At 30.6% G+C, this 27,735-nt stretch overlaps 2 protein-coding genes across 4 annotated transcripts in view; one reads left to right on the top strand and one right to left on the bottom strand.

The window, feature by feature from the left end:
• Nucleotides 1-19,500, bottom strand: part of LOC112591197 (serine/threonine-protein phosphatase 4 regulatory subunit 1-like) — a 24,658-nt gene extending 5,158 nt beyond the window's left edge. Inside the window, exons 1-7 of one of the 3 annotated variants that reach the window (XM_025334933.1) lie at nucleotides 18,510-19,500; nucleotides 13,576-13,732; nucleotides 5,039-5,148; nucleotides 4,828-4,967; nucleotides 4,614-4,760; nucleotides 3,105-3,275; nucleotides 2,813-3,043 (exon numbers count right to left, since the gene is read on the bottom strand). In XM_025334933.1, coding sequence (XP_025190718.1) covers nucleotides 2,813-3,043; nucleotides 3,105-3,275; nucleotides 4,614-4,760; nucleotides 4,828-4,967; nucleotides 5,039-5,148; nucleotides 13,576-13,732; nucleotides 18,510-18,579 — 1,026 coding nt within the window. In that variant the 5' untranslated portion in view covers nucleotides 18,580-19,500. Of the gene's footprint in view, nucleotides 1-2,757; nucleotides 3,044-3,104; nucleotides 3,276-4,613; nucleotides 4,761-4,827; nucleotides 4,968-5,038; nucleotides 5,149-9,251; nucleotides 9,791-13,575; nucleotides 13,733-18,509 lie in introns of those variants that run through there. The other 2 variants (XM_025334935.1, XM_025334934.1) reach the window with 2 other exon arrangements.
• Nucleotides 19,501-26,035: 6,535 nt separating this feature from the next.
• Nucleotides 26,036-27,300, top strand: LOC112591247 (putative nuclease HARBI1). Its single transcript, XM_025335003.1, has 2 exons — nucleotides 26,036-26,566; nucleotides 26,997-27,300. Exons 1-2 carry the CDS (start codon nucleotides 26,361-26,363, stop codon nucleotides 27,298-27,300), a joined length of 510 nt encoding a protein of 169 aa, XP_025190788.1. The 5' UTR covers nucleotides 26,036-26,360.
• The last annotated feature ends 435 nt before the right edge of the window (nucleotides 27,301-27,735 follow it).

The raw sequence follows: 27,735 nt of genomic DNA, 5'->3' as shown, positions 1-27,735 counted from the left end.
ATGGTTTCAATTCACTTCTCATAGATGAAAAGTAATTGTGAATAATACTGATTTAATATTTAGTATAAGCCTATTAGAAAACTTGCACTACCTAATCATTAAGGTACCAAGACAAGCAAATAGGCTAAAATGCATATTAAATATAATAGATACAATTAATATTCTAAAAACATTATTTATATATCAATATGGTTTCAATTCACTTTTCATAGATGAAAAGTAATTGTGAATAATACTGATTTAATATTTAGTATAAGCCTATTAGAAAACTTGCACTACCTAATCATTAAGGCACCAAGACAAGCAAATAGGCTAAAATTTATAATGAAGTACTTAAATATATTAAATAGAATTATTCTCTTTGAATATAATTTAATTAGGTATATCGATTTGGTTTTAATTCACTATTCATTGATAATTAATATTTTATAAAAAAAATTAAACAAATGTATTAGAATTTAAAAAAAAAAGTATAAATAGTAACTTGCATCAATAAAAAATAAGACTCAAACCATGTCAGGTATTGTAAAAATCAAAAAGCAACTATTATTAGCAAGCTATCTAAAATATTATTAATATATTACTTATTATCATTTTTCATTGTTGTTTCATTTGACCAAGGCTTTTCTCGATCCATTAACAGTTCTGTTGCTTTAAAATATTCTTGACTTGTTTGACATTTCATACTGGAAAAGTTATTGACAATTAGACATATTCAATAATAATAATAATAAAAAAACAATAACATAAAACAGCACATTTAAAATAGAAGTATATTTAAGAGTTAGGCTTTAAGAAACAGGCAGTGAATAGAATATTTAAAAAAAGAAGACATAGTTGGTTTGAATATTTATAAAAAAATTAATCCTAGCAAAACAAAAATGTATTAAATGAAATAATAACATAAAATATTGTGATTTGTGAAAGCATTCAAGCCAAAGTAATTATTTGATTTAATATTTAAAATCGATTTAATTTAAGTAGAAGTAAAAAGATAGTAAAAACTTATAATCATATGAAATAAAACATGCTATATAAATCTTTGAGTCAGGGTCTTAATCATTAATAATATCAAATAATATGAAAATATCACTGTGATTCTAATATTATTTTAAACAATAAATTTTAACCAAATGTGTATTATCCTTGATCTAAGCTACGTATGAGAACAATACATTAGGGACCAGACCCTTATCTTCTGGTCCTATCAATAAATAAGGATGGTTCGAAAAATAATTATTTTCTTAACCTATCAAAAATAAATACAATCAATTGAAGCTGGGATCACATTATCTCATATATATTAACACATTAACTGCTAATCATCATGTTTGAATATATTAGTTGTGAGAGTAAAAAATGTTGTTTAAATAAAATACCTTAAAAATTGAAACATTAAAATATCGAAAACGACTAGCATACACGTAAAAATAAAAACTTGTAGAAGATGCAAAAAAATAAAATAAATAAAAAATAGTTTAATTGTAATGCATATAATAAAAATTAAGCATCATTCAGCATAAATTAACTTTGTTAATTGGCATCATCATTTGGTACCACCTGCAGTGAATGTGTTAAGCTTTAAAGTATATCACATAATATAGATTTGCCAAAGTCTAAGTTGCGTGCTAAGCACACATAAATGGTATTTATCATTAAATTTACTCACTGTAAATTGTATTATGAGGCTTTACATTTGTTTTATACACATATCATCTTCAATAATTCCATTAAATATTATTATCTGGACAACATATTAAGTGCCATAAATATGACTGATATTCAAACATTGTAATGGTTGAATAAGTAATATCAGAATTCTAGAATGTCAGTTGTGATTCAGATCCTAAACATTTGTATAGGAAATTGTATGGCTTATAACAAAAATTAGTTTAGGTCAGGAACAAAAATTTTAATTAAGTTGATTTTTTTTATGTACAATATAAGATATTTGTTGGTTTTTATATTACCATTATCTATAAATTGTAATTTTTCAAAAATAATTATGAAACAACTAAGAATGTTCCATACATTAAATTTAAGATCTTTAATTATTTTAATTCAAAACGCATTATGACAAGTGTCTATAGCCAACTGCATCCTTTCCATAATGTTCATGGAATTTATATGGTGCATGCTCTTATCATGAGTAAAGATAATATTTTTTTATCAGCAATAATAATGGTTTAGTCACTTAGAGAAGGAATGAAGATAGGGTCTGTATATAATGTATCATTCTTCTCAACTTGAGTAAGGTTACAGACGCAACATATTTATGAATACGGATAAAAGGAATTTAAGTTACCAAATTACTTGATTGTGCAGTTAAATATGAATAGGTATATTTTAAAATTTGAATGGAATTTATAAGACACAAGTAGTTTGTTGATAGGATATATCATAAAAATTAATTCATTGTATACTTTTATAAACTGTGTGGTTATCTATTCAAAACTAAAATTATTATTCAACCACTCCGTGCATACTCAATACATACCTGAAACATTTCCATATATGAAGTGGTTATAATCAATGAGTAGTCGAATCAGATAAATTTGGATGATTAACCATCACTATGTTTCAGATGAAACATGAACCATGGATAACACCATTCATCTTATTAAAATTTATAATTTACTAACAGTACTGTTTTTATGTACTGAATACCAGATGGGGACCTATCTAAAGCCAGGAATAGAGCTATGCATATGTGTATATAAATTATTTAAATATAAAATTGAACTTACGTAATATAATGTAAATCATCAGTGAAATTGCTGACCATCATAAGAATAAAAGTACGAGTAGTAACCAATGACGTAACAGCAGGACTTGCATACGTTGTAATCAATGGACCTAAATTTTCTAAAGCTGTCTGTCTCACAAATTTACAATTGTCACTAAGTAATCGTCCAGCTGCATCAGTTATAGGCCCTCGCCTCAGAGTATCATCACAACATACTGATAATGGTGTAATAATATCGGCACATGTTTTCCGAATAGTACCCACACGATCATTACACATTTCTAAATAACGAGGCATCTATAAAACGAAATAAATAAATACTTTTATAATGATAAAATCTAAAAACAAGTTAGCTTACCAATACTTTGGTTTTATGTTCTATGTTCAATGCATGGCCAAGTTCAGGAAAACTCAATAAAGCAGCAAGTCTGACATATATACAATCACTATGGCTTTTGTTGATTAGGAATGGTAATACAGTTTTGCACAGCACATAGTCACTTATTTTAAGGACAATTTTTCCTACTAACTGATAAAAAAAAAAAAAAAAAATATATATATATAAATTATATAAACAAAAATATTAATAATAATAGTTTTTAAATTTTAAATTACAAATAAATAATTATGAAAATTATTTTTATATAAACATTAATAAAATTATAATAATTCTAAACAAAAAAAGATATAGATTGTAGAAACTGCAGCGCTCATACAAAGCTGGCTGTGATACGATGTTAATTGAATTTAAAACGAAAACCAGAACGTGTCACAACCACTTTGACGAGAACCACAATTCCTCAGTTATCAATGAAATGATGGCTGCTCCATGAAGAAATCTCAACTCGTAACGCTCATCAAAGCTGGCTGTGATATGACTCAATATATCAACATTTCACAGTTACTTTGTGAGCATCTCAAGCCAATAAGTAGTTGATTTGAAGACTACGATTAGCCGCCAAAATTGTCAAAAACGGCTGTGATATGAATATAAATATCAACACGTCACATCCGATTTGACCATTTGGACGCCTTCGAATTATTATCATACTGAAATTATCAATACATTTAAATTTATTGCAATAGTTTCTTTGATGATAATTAAATTATAAATAAGAAACATTATGCCTTAAAAATATATTTTTAATGATAAAAAAAAACATACATAATAGTAAATAATACATTAATTTTATTCTCCTACTACCAATATAAAATAAATACTGGTAATTTATAATCAAATGTAATATTCAGAATTTATTTATTATAAAATTATAAGAGTATTTATTATTTTTAAGCTTTACTAAAGAATTTCTAAATTCATATTCATTACATAAAAAAAAAAAAAATCACTTTAATTATTTTAAACGATGTTAAAAAAATATAATATACTTGATCCAAATACTAATTATCGAAGATAAAATGATGGCAGATGAGTCGATTGTACCACACACATCGGCTCATCAAAGTGGCTGTGATATGAACAGTAAAAAAAAACACTTCACATCCATTTTGACGGCCTATGTTGGGCATTAGGTAGATTTGAAAACGGTTGACCAATATCGATCCGGTGCTCATCAAAGCTGGCTGTGATAGTCAAAGAAAATGAACACTCTACGACAGCCCGCTTTGACGGCAACAGATCGACTCCAAGGGCAAATAAATTTGCTGTCGATTAAAATCGATGCAACATGAAAGACAAGATAGTGAGATAATCATAAATATACCACATCTCACTACCCATGTCTTTCAACAGGCAACGATCACATTTTCAAAATGGCATAATCTTAATATATATAACTTCAAATTTAAAAACTTAATTGTTTAAATATAAATTTATAGGTAAAAACAGAGAATCACAATTACTTACCGTAACAATGTTATTTTGTACATGGAGATCATCTGTGGAATTAGCCGCTAATATAAGTGCTGGACATACAATATCTTCAACAGTCTTGTTGTTGATCACACCTTTGCTTATAATGTATGTGAGAACCATCTGAGCTCGCATTATTACCTATTCCAACAAAAATATTAAAATATAATTCAATAGAATATTATTTTATGGGGTTATATTAATATACCTGTTCTGCTGGGTCAGATAATGCTTTGATAATAGCTGGGAGTAAGAAAGAATGTATATAAGATCTGAGGTTCTCATGTTGGTGAAAAACTGTGCATAAATAACCAACAGTGCTGACTGTGTCAAACCGCATTAGTTTGTCTGTAATATATGTGTTAGAAAATTTAAAATAAAAATTGAAAAGGTATACATTACACCAAAGAAAAAAATACCTTCATCTTTTGTCATCTTTTCTATCACAGTGAGTATGTCCGGAATCATTTCTATATGATCCTTTATCACAAATTTCATACAGCATGATATATATTTTGGAGTGGTATTCCTGTAAACAAACAATAATAATAAAATTATGGTTAAAAAAAAAAAAAATTGGCCCCCACAAAATAATAAATTATTATATACAAATGAGTCACTGAATTTCTTAATTGTAACTTAAAAATATAACTATATAATTTAGATTGATGAGACAATCGATGCTTAACTAGGTAATATATCACTGAAGACATTTTTAACCAATCACATAATTCTAAAAATTTATTTTTCAAAATGTTAACATATAATATAAGCATTGTTATTAAAGTATATAAATGTTCTAGGTTCATACAGAATTCCACAATTTTATTTTGAAATTATACTAAGAACATGAAATTAATACATGTCCTTAAATAAGCTTAATAAATAGGTAAGAAGTACTAGATATTAAGTACCTATAACCCATTTATTTAATGATCAATATCCAAAAGTAGAAAATGGGCTAACACTTTTAAAAATATTTTGTTTTAATAATTAACATGGTGTAAGTACCAACCCTCCTAATATTTATTAATATAAATACAAGATTTGAAATCCTACATCAGAATAATAATTACATAACAATAATAAATAAATATTTAAGTGTAAAAATAGTTTTAAGTAATATTGATAAAATAACTAAGTGAAGAAACAATTAAAAAAAAAATGACGATTATTTGTTGAAAATTGAAAGGAAAAAAAGTAAATATTTCATAAAACATTGTTATTTATATTATTTGTAGCACTCACATTTTAAATAAATTAATTTAATTAGAATTAAAAATATAGATACTTATTGGAATATATATTTTTTTAATCATTAAAGAGTCTATTTGAATATATAAGATATAACTTATGTATGTTAACAATAAATATTGAATTATAAAGTAATAAAATGATAACATAAAATAATAAGTTCACTCAAATGTGATTCTTTTATTTTGGTTCATTCACAAAACTATTTACATTAAAAACCATTTTGAATTGCACAAATGACAATTTAAATTTTTCGACAAATAATATAAATAAAAACACAACTAAAGGCATTTGGTTGTAAGCAAAAGAATTGTAAAATATCTATTATATCAATTCCAAAGCGGATATTTCAAAACTTCTGTCAACATTTCGGTCAATTGAGGCGGAAATACATTTTCGATTTCATTTTTAACACGTCATTTGAACGGGTGGGCGTTGTTGATGGCCAAATCATAAAATTACGTATGGTCGATATAAATAAAATAAATGTCACGTATGAAAATGTTTAAAATGAGTAACGACGACCATTGATTGATAAAATATGAGTCATGGTATCCAAATATTGACGCCACCCCGAGTGTTAAGGTCAAAACTATAATACTATAAGATTTTCATCGATCAAGAATGTCAGGTATAAACAACGACGTACGTTGTTTACATCAAATACTACACGGTATATTAATTATCAAATAAGGCAGTGTGATAATTTAAACATAAATCAGCTAATGCATAACAAATTACATTTTTTTATTCAAATTTGTTTAAAAAATAAAACAAGATATAATTGATTCCGATACTCATATATATATATATATATATACACTACCCGCAACAATAATTTTAGGTTGCATAAAAAAATGGAAAGGCGGAATAAAAAAAAAAAATATTAATAATGACATAGAAAATTAAAGCTGTATCAAATGTTTAAATATTATAATACATTGACTGGATTGTTCATCCGAGTATATTTCGGGGCATATGACGGACCAGGAGGGATCCGCAAGTAAAAGGGAAAAAAAATATAATAATATAACGTCACGGCGGTAACGTTTACATTTTTAGGGTGTGGTGGGCGTTCTAAACATTATAATAATAACGCGTAGTAACAGGGGTTGAGATAAATGTGTGTGTGAACGGTACGTTCCCGATCGTAATAATTCTCTCACGACGACTACACAACACACATTCGGTCCAAACATACGCAGCACACACACACACACACAGGACTACCAACCAACCCGCAAAGGAAAGGGGAAGAGCGAGCCCGCGAGTTAGCAGACAGCCAACGAGCGAGCGCAACGCGATGTACATTTGAACCGAATTACATCAACAAAAGGGCAGCACCTCGACGGCAACGATGCCCACTATAAGCCTATGCGGGGAGACAGAAGAGAGGCGTAAAGAGGACGTGCCGCCGACGGGCTGGTTCAAGGTCAACGGCTCTAAATTAAACACGGATGATACGATTATTATTATTATTTCCAAGTCATCGTCGGGGAACGCGCGCCGACAACGTAACAAACGATAATAGTTTAAACGGAAAAAATGCGCACGTGGTTTATTTATTTTGTATAATAATAATCAGCATCAGCATCATCATCGAACGTAGACGATAAATAGTATTGTCCCACGCGCACATATTATTATTATTATAGACGTGGAGAGACGTTTAGTTTGTGATACTGAAATGGAAGGGCGCACACGACAAAATTCGACGTGTGCGTATACACAATGTACACAGTCTACACGCGCGCCGTCTACGCGACCACACACGCAAACATGATTTTCAAGTTCAAAATCGCAGTGCTATTCATGTTCGCGCGCGGCTGTTAGACATTGGCGACTGTGATCTGCTGCGCGCGCACATTGGCAAAAACAAAACGTTTCAATCGTAAAATTACATTATCGTTTTCTAAGTGGTATATACACGAGTTACTACGTAGTACGTAGTAGTACGCGTATTTACGAGTCCGGAACACGACGATAAAATGTTTGTCTGTCCGTCCGTCTTTACGGCGAATAAGTACAAGGGTGGATTTCAGAGGTCAAAGAAACGAGTGCCGATGTGACGATGATGATGATGATGATGATGATGATGATGATAATAATAATAATAAAGTCGTCGGGCGTTGTCGTAAAACGTCCCCGTCGATAATAATAGTGGTCGGCGGTAGTACACACTAGTGACGGGATGACACTGACACATGGAATCCCTGCGCGATCGATAGTTATTTTTCTCCCTCCAATAGTAAGTCGACGCCGTTGCCCCTGGTACCCGCCATCGACAACCCGAACGCATTACAACCATGACCGTGCGAGACCGTCGTAGTACACGAGCTTTCAACGTGGGCAACTCGCCATCTCAGACTTATGCGCCGCTCCGCGACTTTAATCCAACGGACGGCAAAGTAGCGGGTACACTTCAATTTAAGAATTACAAATCTATTTGCGAATTTTTTTTTATTTTTTTTCCGAACATTTATCAATTCTTTTAAGCTCACCGCGTACAAATCAAACCACGTGGTGAGACGGCGCCGTTTTACTACGCCTCAGACGCCGTCCGAGTGATAGTGGTGAAGCCGCGGAACACTGCAGGAATGTTGTGTTCGAGTGCGACTGGCCATCTGCGCGACGCGCCAAGAGGATAAAAAAAAAAAAATGTTTTGTTATAAGAATTAATCCGCCTGCCTCCAGCAACACACTTCCGGCGGCAGTCTGAGCATTCGGACGATTTTCCATCCGGTTCTGCGCGACGCACATGACAAACGACGATTGCATTATAATATAATTATTGTTTTCCCCTTAAATGGTGGCGGTAAGCGACAAAAAGGTCAAATCCGTCTGTGGCCACGGCATGTAACACATGTGTGCGAGTTAGTCCCCCTTCCACACGTCACTGTTTTCATGTGTGCATAGAGTGAGCACGCACGCACATGCATACACATTGCACACAGACACGCACGTATATACATACACAAACGGCGATTCATTCATGAGGACGAACGATGAAGTGTGTTTTAGAAGGGGTCAGGAACGCCGCCGCCGCCGTTTGGTTACTGGCTGCGTCGCACCGTCACAACAAACGAGCGGGTTCATTGTCGGCCGGTCAAGTTAGTTACTGCGTAGAAAAAAGTTAACAGTCACTCGGCCGCGTCGTACCCCAACAACACACGTTCTGTTGAAACCCGTAACGGAAATAGTAAGACGATGGTAACAAGCTTACGCGAAAGCCTCGTGCGCACTCGTAAATCGTATCGCAACGGTCTACTACTATAATAGTAGCGAGACGCACATCGCCAAAAATCTGGAGTGGGGCGAGGAGAAAAACGCGGGAAACGCGGTCCTTAGAGCGTGTGAATAAAAACAACGCCTCCTTACCTTGCCGGACGCGACCGTGTTGATTACCGCGCGATCGCACATCGCACTCAGCAACTGGTCCTGATGCACTTCACCTGCGAAGGGATAATCGAATAACGACATAATAACACACAGAACGGTATCGTGAACACGAAAAGTAGTCACAGTGCGGCAATACGAATTCATAATTTTAATGAAAAAAATTTTTTTTAATCATAAAATCAAAAACTGCTCGTAGTAAACACACGGACGATTTCTTGGTCGGAAAAACACGCGTGTACTGCAGCACACGGAGGTTTCGAGCGCGCGCGCGCGCGCAGAGAAAGCGAAAAGGCGGCGCAACGAAACGGCACGCACACACGGTCCGCGCGTACGGCACACACTACACTACACTACTATTACTACTATTACTACTACTACTACTACTACTACGACGACGCTATATGGCGGTGGTCGTGTGAACAACGAAGGCCGGCGGCGGCGGAGCGTACCGCCAGAAAGAGAAATGAGAAAGCGACTGACGCACACACACTCGCGGTGGAATGCGCGCGCGCTCACGTGAACGTGTACAAATAAAAAAAAAATAACTGTGCGACGCTCCTATGGCCGGCCGTACGTGTGCGTGCGTGAGCTTGGCGGTGGTAATGGGAAGGGGTGGTGGTAGGGGGAGAGAATGAAAAAAAAACCGAACCAAACGAAATAAAAATATAAACGGGGACCGGGTCCAGTGGGACCAACGGCCGGGTATCCGGTGCAATCGCAGTGCCGCCAACGTGCCTCGGTCGGGAGGGCGACTAAGCACGCGCGCGTAAAATAGAGACCGGTGGCGGCGGCGACTCTACGAAAAAACCGAGTAGTCGCCGTGTACCCGACGACGTCAAAATAAACACCGATATCGCGTACGTGCTGGGCGGGGCCGCCCTTTACGGCCGACGGTCAATGATAAACGACGTGCGTGCGAAAACGCCCGGAAAAATAAGGGCGGCCCCGTCGCCCAACGCGCTTTCACCGCCGAGGGACGCACTGGGGGAAATCGATTATTGGCGCACACGACGACCGTGAAGAATAATACACACCACCGCGGACGGGATGCGCGTGTCTGCGTTCACTCCGGAGGGACTCGAGCCGCGCCGCGCCCCAGTAGGTAGTCGCGTTTTCCTCGTCCGGCCCAGCGACGAATCATTCGTGCGCGCCAAAGCTGACATCATTCTTTCATATTATTATCGTCCGTACTACACACCACCACGCTGTGAGTACGACACACGCCGATCGTACGCGTAGTAAAGACCAGCACCGCCACCGCCACCACCACACGGCCGAATCGAAATTTTTTTCATTCATTTAATTTCGTATGTTATTTTATTTATATTTTTTTTCGTCGTCGTCGACGTCCGTCGTTATGGTCAGGTCGGTCTCCTTTTGATCGGAGGCACAACGACGTTAAAAACGAGTCACGCACGCGGGGCTTTTGCGTGTATAGAACGTGAGGCGCCTCGTTTTGGCAGACGTCCAAAATCGGTTGACGACGCATTTTTTTTTTTTATTCGTTACGAATCAAAAACGCATTCAACGCCGGCACGCGTGGCAGGCAACTAGAATTTGAATATTAAAAAAAACCTTATGTACGCAAATTGTTGTGGGTATTACATTATGATAACCAGTATAAATGTACAATAGGCATATATTCATGATATGTACGTCATATCTCGTACTATATGGTATAAGGTTTTAAAAAATTACGAGTAAACAATAAATCAAGGAAGAACGTAGATGAGTTTCCGACTTTTCATTAAAAAACGATCACTACTAGTATTGTTTGATTATTTAAGAAAGATTTTATTAAATAAATGCTATGAATAGACATATAGTAAATTTGTGTACGGTTTTTAAACAGTACACAAATGTTGATGATTAAAAATGAATAACTATTTAAATATTGAATAATGATTATGATTTAGTTAATTTTTATCTGCCTGTTAACCCCATGTAGCAACAATTTGGCAGATCTTTTTTTTTATCAAAGAATATTGAGGGATTTTTGAAAACAACCTCTTATGGATTACATATTAAAAATAATACTAATAAAAGTAAATACAGTAAAATCCAATACTGATTGTTTTAAAAACAGCAATTAATTTAAATTAAAACAGATTTATCCTCGTTCACACTTAAAATTAAATACTTGTTTAAATTTATTTATTTATTTATCGTATGGCAACATGCTTAAATTAAATGTAAGCATGGTTTTGTCCTTATCCATATATTAAAAAAAAAAAATTTAAATAAATAAAAAACACCTATTTCTTTGTTGAAGAATATAAATTGATGGGAATTTTTACAAACAAGGACATAAATATTGATAAACGTAAAAATAAAAAAACTCAAATATTTTGAAATAAACAATAACGCATATAGTACTTGACTTGATAAAAATCATGTGGTCTTAAAAAATTCATAAATACTAAAAAGATTTTTTTAAATGTATCACAAATTTAAAAAGTGTATAGATAGTATATAGTTTTTATTTTGCAAGATTTCAATGATAGGTTAAGAAACTTAAGAATGCTTTACACAGACGACATTCAGTACGCAAAATAAATTAGTTTGTGAACAATGCACGGAGGTATTGGAAAGACAAGTGGAGATATTATTTTAAAATCGACCTACCCGACTACAAGAATATTTTGAACAAGAACTGAAACACGATTGAAAAAAAATATAACATTAAAATCCGGATTCAACAACCAGTTATTGGTTTTAAGATTAATGAATAGGCGCGACTTTTATTTATATTATTTTTCTATTGGTAATTAATTTATTTTGCGGTATTATACACACAAGTTCTTGGATAAATAAACCATTAAATTTATTTTTTTTTTTTTTTTTAAACACAATATAATATATTAGCAATTGACATGTACCAAAATTTTTTATTTATTTCGTATCTAATATCTATCATGAGGTCGCAAATTTAAACAATAGTTATTTTTAAAAGGAAAAATAAGTTCATTACAGACTCTGCAGAAATTTTATTTCTGTTTAGCTGTTATGCTATGACGTATTGACCTACTTTATTTATATGCCAAACGATGCTAAGACTACTGACACACTGGTCAAACAAAGTTTTTAATTCCCCGAATTCGCTCGACGCACCTGCATGGTCAATACCAATCATCCACGCTACGTAATAATAGTTGTAATAGTCGATAGACGTATAGATATTAAATACTAGATACTTTTATTAGTCATATATACTTATTGATATGTAGAAGAATGATGGTACACAATCAAAGATTCAAGTGTTTATTGTCAATTGTTAATAATTATAGTTTTGATTGAATTAATTTAAGAAACACCGACATTAACAAAATATTCACAATAATTTACTGTTATAATTTTATTTTGCATCTAAAATTGCAAATTATGCGCTTAACTACTAAGACTACATTTGCTTAATATTTAGCTTAAATAAAATACAACTGGAAAAGGAGTAACACTATTTAATATGAATTTTGTTTAATTTAAAAACTAAGTATAATATTATCTTGAATTTTATTGATTTAAATCGTAATGTGGCAGACGTTAACTGTGCAAAGGAACAAAGCAGCGGTTTTAATACCAGACAGGAAGTAAGAGTTGATGCGTCTAGTTATTTATAGAATGGCCAGGCGGCAGGCACACACTGTGCAGTTTGGAATAAGGTACCACATGACCAACACACTCATTCAAATAATTACAATATGCTAACAACCACATGCCATGGGAATTATCGCGAAGAAGTTAAATTCTAGATGCATATTAATCACGAGTGGAAATTTTGAAATTTTTAATTAGCAAAATTTCTCATCTGACTTCGAGTCTCGACCATTGGCAACGGGCGAAATTCTATGATTTTATTTTAGCCCGTTATAAAGGTATGGTATATTTGACTGTCTGGCAATAACAGTAGCCAGTTGGCACGAATAAAAGAGTTTAAATTTAGACCACGGCTACAAAGACCCCCATGATTATTCTTCGTGTACAACTACTCAAACGATATCATCAAATGGAAGAAAATGTCTAGAAACTACGTAATTGTATGAACGTGTTGCAGCACGAGAGCCGAGAGGAATTATAGGGTCGAAAAAGCAATGTTTGTTTTTAACTCGAGGGGCGCAAACAGCTGCATTCTCGTATATGTCTGTTTCCAAGAATAGTAACAACCCTCGATGAAAAAAAGCCAGGTGGTTAGGAGGACTCACAGGACTAACTCCCTCTCTCATTGCCCCGCCAATTTAATACATTCCAACGGAATACAGAGCGATTCCGATGTATAGGCGTCGGTTGTGATAATGTGATGTGTTACCTGATTTCTTCTGCAGACGCGTTGTACATTTGCTTGACGGTTTCGCTGGGCATGTTATCACTGTGTTGATTACCTGCGAGATCGAATATTTCCATCGACTCGTCTTCACCGGCTCCGTCGCTATTTTGGATCATCAATCTCTCTATACCGGCTCCGACTATAACGAAATAAAATGAATCAAATATAATATTAATGATATGTGGGATAATAACAATGTTTATTTTTTTTTATCAACTAAAACATAAAAAGTCGAATTTTTTACGGTAACTTTTCTGTCTCGAGATTCAGGAATTACCTAATGGCCAATTGTTTTTAATTTAATTTTTTGTTTTTATTATTTTTAAAAACCCCCGTATACGTTATTGCATATGTACACACACATACATCACACCATGGTTTGTGTACGATCAACACAACAGCATTTGGGTGGTCAAACAAGTTTGCGGTGTGATGATGAGTATGGCGCGCGGTGGAACCAGACGATGGCAAAGAGAGGTGGCTGGCTAGCCGAGCGATGTCTGCATGGTTCATTGATCGCCGAGGAAGCTACGAGCGCGCGCAATGCAACTACGGCGGCGGCGGCGCTTGTACATCGAAGACGCACAACCGCACCACGTGTCATTCACATGGAGCCGCTGCCGCCTCGTCCAACCGTTGTCGCTAAGGGCGTCGTCGGCACTCGGCGACGAACCCAAGAAGTTTGGAATAAACCCTACCTAAGAGGAAAAAATATAACCCGACTCGAAACACATTATCCTCCCATATACAATAATAATAATATAAACATATTTTCGGGGACACATTTTTTTCAGCCAACGATAATAATAATAAAGTTATCGAAGACACACACGCACCACCGACACCCCAATTGAGGACCAGAAGCACAGCATCTACGGCGGGTAAACAAGGGAAATGAATGCCAAGAATTTGTTCGACGGAAAACCGGTTTCGATTACTGTTAGTATATAAATATAATATTATCGTGTAATGTAATAAAAATACAATGCGGCGGCGGCGGCGGCGACGATCCGATGTGTGTGCGACGTGCGTCGAGAATGGGGACCGAATCAGTCCAAACGGGGGGGGGGGACGCGTTATGCCTACCTTGCACGAATCTCGCGATGTAAACAATGCTCGTCGCGCGTTATATATACATATTTTTTTATGTTTGTATACACAGTACATACACACACACTATATTATTATTATGGTCTCAAGCTGCACGCACAAACATAAATATAATATCGAACGTTTGTTTTTATTTATTTTTACATTTCCCTGGCCCAGAACAAGTACCAAGTTTGAAAAAACAACATACACACTCCTTGCATTGAGAATTGAAACCGACGATTCAAAACGAAATCAAATGCGTAATACGCGAACCTCCGTCTAGAGACTCCTCCGATCGTTGGTTATTTCCAGGCATTTTCGAAGATTTTTTCGTATTATCATAGTTTTTATACAGCTAAGAGATACCCTAAACACAAATGATCTACATCACTCCAAGAGTTTATTTTAAATTTATTTTTGTACATTTTACTTGGTTTTTGACTAATATTTAACAAAGTTTTGATACAAAATTATTTGTCTACAGTATTTATAAAAATAATTAAAAACATAATAACCTATTTCGGAGGAAAAAACTTAAGAATAAATGTTAATAATTAGCTATAAGTAATTTATATAAATGAAAATATAAAATATAGATTAAATCGAAATACATTTTTCACACTCAGGATTCAACTAATTACCTATACTGTGAAAATAGATAGTTATTAAAAAAAAAAAAACAATTTAATTAATTGCAATGCACATTAAGTGTTTTTTAAGCATACGTATTTAAATTAAACATCTATCTAATGCATGTAGCAACATGTTTTTTTAATTGTTTAATCATACTTAAGTGCTATTTTTAGAGTTTAGTTAACTATTTAAAATAATATAATACTTCATAAAATATTTTTAGCAGTTACTTATTAAAAATTTAAAAATTCCAATACGTTTTTAAAAAATAGTGAAAAAGTGAATAAAAATATTAAATGAAATCCTTTTAAGATAAAAAATAATGATATAAGCTTAAAAATACTTTTAAAAAAAAAAATGCTTTGGAGAAGTGAACCAATAAAACGTGCCAATGGAAGAGTGTGTATGTGTAGTGAATAATAGAAACTGGTATGACTCAATTATTCAGAATTGAACAAAAAATAATTACGTCAGATAATTAGTTAGCTTGAACATGGGAATTTAGGTAATGCACTAATTATAAGAAAAAATACGATTTAAATTTATATGAGATATTTTTCCTATAATATTATATCATTGAACTTTGATTTGTTGCATGTGAAATATAACAATAAAACACGTAAATTTTACCAATACATTATACGGTATAATGTTATAAATAATTATTGTCTTTAGATATTATCTAAGTTATTTGTAAAGAATAAAAACATCTACTTATTGTTAAAACTTAAATAGTTACAAATTATCAAGTAATCATTTAATTAATATTGAAAACTATACTTATTAAACTAATAATCTATGACGTATACAATATTTTATATTTTTATTATTTATCTTAACTTATACTAGATCTAACTAACCAGCACAAATAAAAACTTTTGGAAAATCTTGTAATTGCTAACAAAAACAATAAATCTATAACATATGATGAAATTTTACATTTGTATAAATTATAAATATCTAACAAAAATGTTGAAATTAACAACATACCTTTTGTTTTACTAAATAAGCTTTGAAAAAATATAATCTTAGTATTCTACATTCTAATGTTCTTGTATAAATTATTTATTATATGTGATACTACAAGAACACCTAAATAATACAGGACAATTTATGAGGTGAAAGTTAAATCTTAAACATTTTTATCAAATTTTTATTTAAGTAGCCCAAAAATTTAATTAAATAAGTTAAAATGTTTCAAACCTGTTTGTACGTATTAAAAAAAACTGATTTTATTATTTTTTGCAGCTAACTTATGTAATAAAATATATTACTTAAAAGTACATTACTCTCACATATACTGCCTCCGTCGTACATACATAAAAACAAAATTGTGTTCTTAGTTTTAATATTAAAGTAGATTGACCTATTATTAAAGTTAAAAAAATTATTTGTGTTTAAGCGTTGGCTTTTTTTGATACTTTAATTTTTAAGCTAGATGTGAACATTTTTAATTTTTAATGGTTATACTTGGTACTTATATTTTACTTAAAAATTAAAATATAAAAAAAAGCTAGAACTTAAGCACAAATAATGTTCAAGCCCTCAACTTTAATAATATTTCAATTAGTTTAATGTTAAAACTAAGAACACACAATTGGTTGTACTTAACCCAATTGATGTTGTATAATTGTAAGATCAAGATAAGACAGATGGGGGTAGCGTCGTTTTAAAATGATTATTAATATGTATACATACCACAGACCCACTATATGTGTATTTACATAACATAGGTATTATTTAACTTTATAAACACTTGATGGTTGTTGATGCTAAGGCTTTCTTTACAATTAAAACCAAGTTTAAAATAACTAGAAATTTGATAGTTTACTAGTATTTAAACCGCATTAAAGTTATAACTGATAATAGGTGTTCTAACAGGTACTTTATTACTCTATCAAACAAAGTAATAATAATTTATAATATTTAAACTCTATATTTTATTTAAGAATGTAGATGCAATATTTATAGAAAATAAGGTTAATGAAATTAAATTCATATCAAATACACATAAGTACCTAACATACATAACAACACCTCAAAACCTACATTCGCCATTAGATATAAGTTAATTTTTAATATTTAGGCTTGATACGCTAATGAACTGTTAAAACATTGGAGGTCAGGTGGTTATGTATTAATTTTTTTCTTATATATTATTCAAAAATGTGTCTTAATTGTTCACATTATTTACAAATAATCAAGTACCTTAAACAAAAAACAAATTATTAAACATAACAAAATACACAATAGGTAAGACAAAAAATAAAAATGTTACAATAGGCACCTAAAAGGTTTATAATTCATATAGAACATAATATACTTAGAGCTTTAAACTATTCTTATCATTATGTAAGAAGTTGGTAAGTACTCCTATAGTACCTACTCAATAGAAGTATTAATTTATTAATAACATTATTAAAACAATAATAGGTTGGTTAATTTAAGGAAATAAGTTTTAAAATTAGTTGACATATTTACTTTACTTTAATGATATAAGTACCTAAGTTATTGCATTTGATGAGAGTGCAAAAATGTATGTAATGTATACCTACTATATAATTTATAATATTATGTAAACGTAACTTTTATAAAGTAAACACCTAGGTATATAAGACAATAAAAAATTATTGTTTTAAAAATAATGTACTCTAACACAAAAACATTTTCTAGGAATAGTAAATACCAAAAATGAAAAACATGTCTACTCACCCACATGGCTTAATATTTGTTATGACTATGGTAATTTTTTTGAATCGTCTAGCTATTTATAGTAATAAAAATATAAAAATTTAAAGTAGGTACTGAATTCAATTGTATTTTTGATCATAGAATATAGAAGTTGTATATCATATTTATGAATAGATAATTAAATAAATTGAATACTTCATTGATGATAATTTATAGTAAAATCTAATGAACTATTTGATAACTGTACATCCATATTAAATAGAACATAATTTAAGCATGGTTAGAAGAAGTGTCCACTATTTGAACCATAATATGCATTCAAATGAAAAATTGAACTGTTTGTATTGGACACTGCCGTCAAAATGAAATATTTTTTAGACAAATGATGACACCAAGTTTAAGAGAGAATGAAATGTCTTAATTGTATCATTGAGTACAGTAAATAAGCTAAATCTGGAGAATGTAAGAGAGCAACTATAAAGCATGGGATATGGATTTACCTTGAACAAATGATCCTAGGAATAGCGACCTCTTGTTCTCCTGAAAAACCATGGCGGCAGCGTGGTGCATGTTGTGCGAATGAATGCGCGCACTGTGTTCTGGGCACGGTGAAACAATGTTCCAGATCAGATTGCAGATTGATGTGGTGAACAAACAACCATGGACAGCGCGTCAAAACGTAACGGAGGCAATAATCACTGGTCGTCAACAGTTAAAGCGGTCGAGGACAGACGAGTATAGATAGTATAAATCCAGTGAGTACGCGATCACGATCGGAGAAGTCGCGACGGAATGATAAATATTTTAAACGATATTACAAGATAGGGCGAAAAAATGGCATCAAAAACCAAAATGAAAATATACAAAAATGCGCGTATTACAAACGGTGCGCCGTACTATTATAACCGAAAACGTTTTGCTACTATCACGATGACGACGATGACGGTATCGATTGTTGTTTGTGGTGGTGGCTGCGGCGGGGCATGGCGGAGCAGGCGAAATACGCCGTTGCAACTCTCCGTCGGCGGCTTCAAGGGGGGGATTTTTCGCGCGCGTGTTGTGCTTTCGACACACGCGTGACGATTGTCGTCAGGGCTCACTCGCTTGCTGGTTATGACGTCTTCTTCACCATCGGTTCCTTCGTCGTTAATGCCTCCACCTCAGTCCACGAATCGCGCGTGTCTGTCGAGTGCGTTTCGGTTGAACGGTGTTCCGCGGGACGAGTAATTTTATAAAAAACAGATTCAGGCCCGCGATGTCACCTATTCGATCTTCGAGAATCGTGTTGCACGGATGGACGGTACTATCGAATGGAAGCAAAATTGTCACGAAAACTGACGGTGATCAATAGAAAAAAACTCGAAGGAATATAAAAATAATAAAAAATTCGTAAATAATGAAAAAAATTTGCAATTTCGTACACTCGTACACGCTCTATCGGCCTACACGCCGCGCGCCATAGCGTTTAACACCGTCAAAACAACAGAACGCAAACAAAGCGGACGCAGGCGGTCAACTGTCATACAACGAATTACCAAGGAGATTACGTGTGCACGCTCGCGTAGTGGGTTTACTTGCTAACAGATGTCGCTCTTATAGTTCCAATGATTGGTTATCACGCGCTAAACACTTGAATACTTCATAGTTCATTCAATTTTTAAACATTACGAGTTAAGACCGTAAATTGATTTATGAATGAAATCGATTTAATATTTAATGACTAACTTAGACGAAAGTGTGAATAATTTGCCTTTGCTTCTTGCCACTTTACCATTAGCAGTATAATCAATCAATATCCATAGAATATAAGAATACTTAAAATGAACACGCACACATCATACTGTACAGTGAGCAGTCCATAATATACAGTCTCTCAAATTTCCTTCTACATCATACAATTAATATCAATTTCAAGTGTTCAATTTACTTGCAAATTACAATATCAGTTAAAATGACTTTATAAAAATATTGTTATTGTTAAATAGATGAATTAAAAGTCCTAAATTTTTAGTAGGTACCTACTTGTTCCATAATCAAATATAGTATATTAATATTTTTATCATCGAATACGGGGTAAATTATAATATATTTTATTTATAATTGAAAGAATTGTATTGGCATGATATATACTGACGCATTAATTCCAAAGAAATGAAAAAAAAATGTATAATTCATATCAGTCATCTAAATATGTTTGTAAATAATGATGAGTCAATTTATGTACCTAAGTATCTATTGAAAACTAATAAAGAAAATAAATTGCCATACGCTCCACAAGCCACAACATAATCAACTTGATTATTTTCAATATAATTTTAGGTTGTGTGTGGAGCAATAAATGTATTAATTTTCCAATGATTAGTGTATGTTTTTTTGTGCACGTATACCTACATAAAAAGTAGTTGAAAATCCTTCAAGTAGCTATAGTAAAAACTCGATGCATCATTATAGAAAAAATTTTAAGTGCGTTTGAATTTTAAATTTTTACGAAATGATAACGATTTATCTTCAAACGATTTTAAATATTTGTTAATATTCAAAAAATATAAGTCGTAGATACTTGAAAATTTTACCAGTTATTTAGATTGGACATTTCTTTACATGATTTAATTTTCAAAATATTTTGACTTTTTTTGAGCTATTTATAGACAACTGAAATTTTCAACTTTTCTGAAAATTTTTTTTGAAGTGTCGATAAAATTTTTTTGGCCCAATCACAATACTTGAACATTTAATACAAAGTTTCTCATAAGTTATTCTTATAGTGATCAAAAAATTTCAAGAATACATTGGCACAATTTTTTTTTATTAGCATTTGAAGTTCAAATATTGACAAAAATTCGTCAAAACCATGAATATTTGCCAACTATTTTGTAGGTATAATTCATAAAAATTAATAATTAATTTATTAACCATAAATTTTGCAAATGCAACCTAATTGAAAAATAAAATATTTGTTTCAAAATAAAATATATGACAATATTTAAATATAATATATCCTAGACTAACAAATCATTTCCGTTCAGAATCGTTTTTCGTATACAATGATACCTATTATTGCATTCAAATTTAACCTACCCTAGTCCGAGGTTCACCCCACCCCCTAATGTATAGCAGAGCGGTACCCACTTGCCCGCTTTTTTAATACATTGGCACAATTTATTTTTATAAGCTTTTTAAGTCAAAATCACGAACATTTATAAAATGTGAAATTTTTATAGTTATGGCTTAAACATTTGATAAAAAGTTTTTCAAAATTAGTTCATATTAAAACTAAAAATCTAAAAAATATAGAAACATAGTTTTTTTTAGATATTATAAGTTTTATTTTGGGCGATATTAAATATTTTAATTGAAATGTAATGAATAATTATTATACAAAACAAATTTAATAAGTGATGAGACAAAATTAGGTACTTACCTAATAAGTTATAAAAAGAAATTGTGAGTTTCACTGTGTATAATCACTTTAGCATAGGCCATTTTAATTCTATTAAACGGTAGAATCACTAGGATCCATAAAATATATATATATATTAATTATTCTTTATTATAATAGATTCAAATACAATAATACAATTTAAAGACAGACATTATTAAAAGGTAATCAATGAAGGGTACTCTGTTGTACGGTAAGTGTTGAGTAGATAACTTTAAAAGATGTAATAAATTTAAATTCAACAGTAAATTATTATATCACGCAAAAAACGATTCTGAACGGATAAGGTCTATCAGCCTATATTACTAAGTATATTTCATGTAATATTTTTTGATATTGCCATTAGGTAAAGTAATTTATTTTACTATTAGTAATAAAGTAGATAGAATTAATTTTTGCTGAAAACATTGCATATGAATTGTGAAAATATTATTGTGTGTATAAAATATAACAATAACATGTTAAAGTTAAATATCTCCGTGAATAATGTTTTTGAATTTAACAAAATAATGAATATTATTATTTATAGTTGAAAGTTTTTATTGCTGATTAACGTAAATGTTAATGTAAATGTAAATGTAAATTTTAATACTGAATTTAAAGCATAAATTATATATATATATATTAAGAAACAAGAAATCTAACTTGGAAATTTATAATTACGTCACTCTTCAGTTATAAAGCAAACTGTAAGGAAAATAATAAAAAAAATAAATCATCGGTAAAGATGGTCACACTTTGTAGAATAATACATTTTATTTGACTTAGGATGACTTTATTTAGGTCACATAGTACTTAGACTTTTGAATGATTTTTAAATAGTGTTGGAAAAATAATATTTTTAAATAATAATTCATTTGTTATTATTTAAACATTGATTAATGATTAATATAGCCTATAGCGATTTTTGTAAACTATTGAGCTTTTATATCGATGTCCAATTCGATATATATAAAGTCTTCGTTTTATAAATAAAAAAAAAAAATGTGGGAAGTAGTCAGTAAGTAACCGCCTGTAGTTTGCTATATAGTAGTTGCAAATGTAAGTAACTGTACGTTAGTCACTTTAATATACGTGTTAAATCTGTATTAAATGATATTTTTTAATAGTTAATTACAATTTACTTGTATTAAATTGTTAAGGTTATTGATTGCGGATTTCATCGAAAATTATAGAAAAATCCCAATAATGTAATCACTGGAACTGCACCAATATATAGTATATGCATGATGGGACATGGATATGTGAGTAAATGTTAATGTGAACAATAATAAATTAAGTTTTTGTATGCAGTCTGACTTTGATCATTTCGATACTCGATTATTGTTGTTTCTTTAAAATTAGGTCTACAAATTGATTTAATTTGGCCTATTAAAAATATATATTTCATAATTGTCTTAATATAATTTATTAAATTATGTTAGCTATAGCTACATACAATACCACAACATGTTCTAGAGGCCATAGCTTATACTCTTATATTAGAATAATAAAAAATATATATGTAGAGCTATCCACAGGAAAAAGTATTTAAAAAATGCAAAATAATTTATTACAATTTAGGAAGAATATAAAAAAAATGAGCAGAGCTCCCGCAATTAATTTTATAGTTTAAAAATCAAAAGCAAATATAATTAACCATACCTAACTATGTACTATAATATAATCTGAGATCTCACGTTACTACAAGCCAAAAATAGTAAATACAATTTAGTTAAAAAAAACGGTAAGAGACTTATAATACCTTAAACTATGTTATTTAAAAACTCGAAAAAACGTCCCTAATGAAAACGAGTAGAGGTGCCAGTATTTGTACTCTCTAGGGTAAAGTATATAGTATAAACAAATGAATAAAAACAAGTACAATATCTAGTATATAAAAAAATAAGATAATCAAAAGTTCCAGCAATAGTATAAAAATTTTATTTTTTATTAAACCATTGATTTTATATTATTAGTATTTATAATCAATGATAAAGGGCATTACATTTTAATATGTGCATTGTGCATACTAGCTACACTATATAGTTAGCATACTCGTACCTAAATAAATTTGTTAAACACAATGTTAAGTTTTAGTAAAATATAAAATATTTGTGTTATGCCTTTTTAAGATTTGATTTAGAATTATTTTTTTGATTATGGTGAGGGGAAGTAAAAGTGTTTTACTAATAAAAGTTATGCTATTTCAGGTGTGCCCCACGTCGCCAATTAAATTACAATTAAAAAAATATACATGAACAATAGCTTATACATTTAATTTAATGCCTATTTATTTTAATGTATTAATACATAGTGAAAATGAAAAATATTATTATTTAAATTAAGAGTTTTTTTTTTTTTTTTGATTCTTTTTGAATATATTAAATAACTAGTAAATAATAAATTATATTCATATGAAGTATTAAAAAAAACAATTAATTAGCTGCTGTTAAAAATTATTTTAAATTCATACTTTTACTTTAGAACTAATAGAAAATGTAATCAAGCAACAATATTATAGTGTATACAAACAAATCACATTATTTATTTATATCTTAAATCTTATTAAAATGTTAATATTATTATTATTTGAAATCTTTAAAACGAATAATTTAGAAAATAAAATTTTAATATTTAAATATTCAAAATCCCATTTTATCTCTTACGACTATACTGTGTAGTATTAAACTAGTAAGTATTTAGTTCTGTTCAATAATTAAAAACGTATATTATGTAACAAGCCACTACTAGGAAACTCTAAGATGTAAGAAATAACCATAATTATAAAATAATTATTGTATGAATGCTTAATGGAAATTACTTATTACATTATTGAAATATTTACATAAATAACTATTTAATTAGCTATCTAAAATATTAATAAGAAGTTAACGCAAAAATTAGCATTTTAATTTCTATACTAGTCATTTTGAATAATAAAAAAACTCAATAAACGTGCGGTAACTATACTTTAGCACTACGTTGCTATTATATCATTATCTAGTCTAAATTACTAACATGCAGCATTGATTAATATAATATAATATTACATAGTAATTATTAAAATAGCTATTAGAAACATAAAATAATTTAATGGTGTATTATTTTTCAAATTAATTTTGTTTACGCACTAATTTTCTTTACTTTTCATACAATCATACGTAAAAACTGTCTTTTATGTCACATAAAATGCCTATATATTATCCCTTAAAGTATCGTCATCCACCTTGATGTAATATGTAAAAATTTTATTTTCTAATAAATCGATGTTGTTCACTACGTTTTTAATTATATTTTCTTTATCTGTAATAAAATTATAAAACTAAACATTATTTAATAAAATGTAACTATATTACTAGTAAAATAGCTTCTGTAATATGATATATAAAATAATTTGTATTCAATAATCATAATTCAATAAAATTATTGTGTATAATTTTTCAATAAAACGTGTAATAACTTATATTAGTATCTAATCACCATTCACCAAGATCATTTTTGAATAATAATTATTGTTTTACTTCTGATAATTACAGATAACATATTTTTTTGAAAAACATTGCACAGTCTTGTGTCTTACATGTGTTTTTTTAATAGGTTTTAAATAGGTAAGTTAATGACCATTGAACTGTTTTTAAAGAAGTGAACACATTTATAATTTATAAGGTTAATGAAGTGATTCCAAATATTCATGCCATAAGAGTTAATTAAACAACTATGAACATGTTTTTTTGTCTGTTAATATCATTTTAATAGTATTATTTATATTAATAAAAATATCAAAAAATTAACTGCCTGGAATGTTAATTAAATAACTTCTAATATATGTGATTAACTCATGTAGTCGAATAGAATCTATAAATAAACTTATTATAACTAACAGGTGATACCGAAATATCTAAAATTACTAAAGTGTCGTCTTACAAAATTTTAAGATTATTTATAATCTAATTGACAAAATTAAAATATTAAAAGACAGTAGTATTAGTGATAGATATAAATATGTATTTGTATAATCTAAAGATATAATGTTTAATTGGTGATCTATATTGCGGTTTATTGTATACAGATGTAATATGATGTTGGCAATTATGAAAATTATTCAAAGGGCTAATTATAAATAGTTTTCCATTTTTTTTTCGTTTGCCAGCTTTTATAGAAGTAAGATAAGTTCAAATGATTATATAAATTGTATACAATACTTGTCTTTAAAATATATCCATAAAACAACTATGCTAAATAATTATTAGTATTGTAGATTATTAGATAATTTAATTTATAAAAGTAATGATTTTAAAAGATTTGACAAGTTGGACACAATGTCAAACAATTTTTCTCTGCAGTTTTCATACATTTTTCTACAGTCATTATATTAATAATGTATTATTAATTAATCTTGTTAAAATGTTGAAATACAGAAAAACATTCTGACTAACGAAATGTATACTATCAAAGGTAAAATACAAAATGTTCTTGCGAGATGAATGGGAAAAATACTAGATACAAATGCTTACGAAACGGACTACTTTCCAAGGCTCCGTTTACTCGCTATTATGCCTTTTAGGCCCGGTTTCACCACTAAGAGTTAAAAAGCGAGTTATCGATAACTCGGAGTTAGCGCAAAAATGTAATTTCACCATCTAGGGTTAAGTGATAACTTCAAGTTAATGAAAATCTTTACTCCCAGATTTTAACCCTCGATTATTCTAGGTAATAATGACCTAACTCCAAGTTACGACCACGATATCAGCCGCGTTGTCGTGGGAGGGATTGTTTATATGATAATAAATTATTAACAATATTGTAATCATGTAGATAACATGTAGAATTTTATAAGTTTGGCGCTGTTTTTTTCTTCGGATTTTTTACTTCAACGTTTTCATAGTTTCTACATAGGGCATTTTTAAAACAAGAGTTCAAATAAAATAGAATGTATCGTCGAATACTATACGATAACGATGACGATGATGAAGAGATTATTGATATGCAACGTCGACCTCGGATATTTTATGAAAGAGTCAACTATTGTGAACTGTATGACGATCATGATTTTATAAATCGATTTCGTATTTCAAAAGCTACGTTTAGTATGGTCTTGAGATTGATAGAAAATGAAATATCACCTCCTTCTCAAAGGTAAGTAGCTTTTAATACAATTTGAAAACAGTTGTTGCGTGAAAAACAGTGATACTGTTGGAGACAACAACATCTATTGTTATATTACACTAAAGTGTGGATATGCATAGGAGTATCAAGGTGTGTAACTTTTTTTTTAACTATGGGTCGGATGGACGGGGATTAACTGACAATTTATAATATTGCTATGATGACAGGATGGTCCTAACTTGTATACCAACTATCTTGTAAGGTCAGCTTAATCAGTCGTCCAATGAGATCAATATAATATGTAATAATAACTAATTATTTTAAAGTTTTTATCTTATTTATTAAAGATATTGTTGTTGTCGTCGAATAACCAACAATATGAAAATCCTTCAACTTTATGTAAAAGTTGTTTTTGCTGTGATTTTTTCTTCTACCTACGGTATTACTATTTTTGTTTCAGAAACAGAGCAATATTGGCACCTTGTAAGCTGTACATGGTACTCAGGTATCTTGCTACAGGTTCTTTTTTGTTAGCTATTTCTGACTTTGTTGGAGTTAGTGAATCATCAGCCTGTCGTTACATTCACCAAACATGTAGAGCCATAGCAAAGCAAAAACAAAAATTCTTGTCGTTCCCAATGAATGATGTTGATACAAAAAGAGTAGTTACTGGGTTTTACAGCCGAAGTAGATTTCCCAGAGTAATAGGAGCTATAGACTGTACCCATATAAAAATTCAGTCACCAGGTATAAATAAAATATAATACTACTGTCACCAACTATATTCCTTTTTATGCAACTATGATTCATTAAAAAGTACAGAAAACAGAATACAACAAAATACCGCAGTAAAGTTATGAATTTATGATCATGCGAAAAAATAGTAGATATTAGATAATAGATACGCGAAAATGCGGAATTGTTATCAACGTTATCTCCAAAAACCTGGAAGAAATACTGTTGGAACGAGGTTAATTCGGATTAACTAACTCCTACCAAAAAACCTATGGTGAAACTGAAACAATGCTAACTCAAAGTTAGACGGTAACTCAGGATTAACTAATTCGCACTTTAACTCGTACATGGTGAAACTGGGCCTTAATATATACATAGCTGATATCGTAGAAACAGAACTGAAAAAATGTAAGTATGCCGATAATATAACTCTCTAAAAATACTCTAATAGTATCCAAAACTAA

This window comes from Melanaphis sacchari, unplaced genomic scaffold, assembly GCF_002803265.2.
Source record: "Melanaphis sacchari strain LSU unplaced genomic scaffold, SCAv2.0 Contig12_pilon_pilon, whole genome shotgun sequence".
Lineage (NCBI taxonomy): Eukaryota > Metazoa > Arthropoda > Insecta > Hemiptera > Aphididae > Melanaphis > Melanaphis sacchari.
Note: the sequence above shows the minus strand (reverse complement) of the source record. Positions and strands in the feature narration are given on the sequence as shown.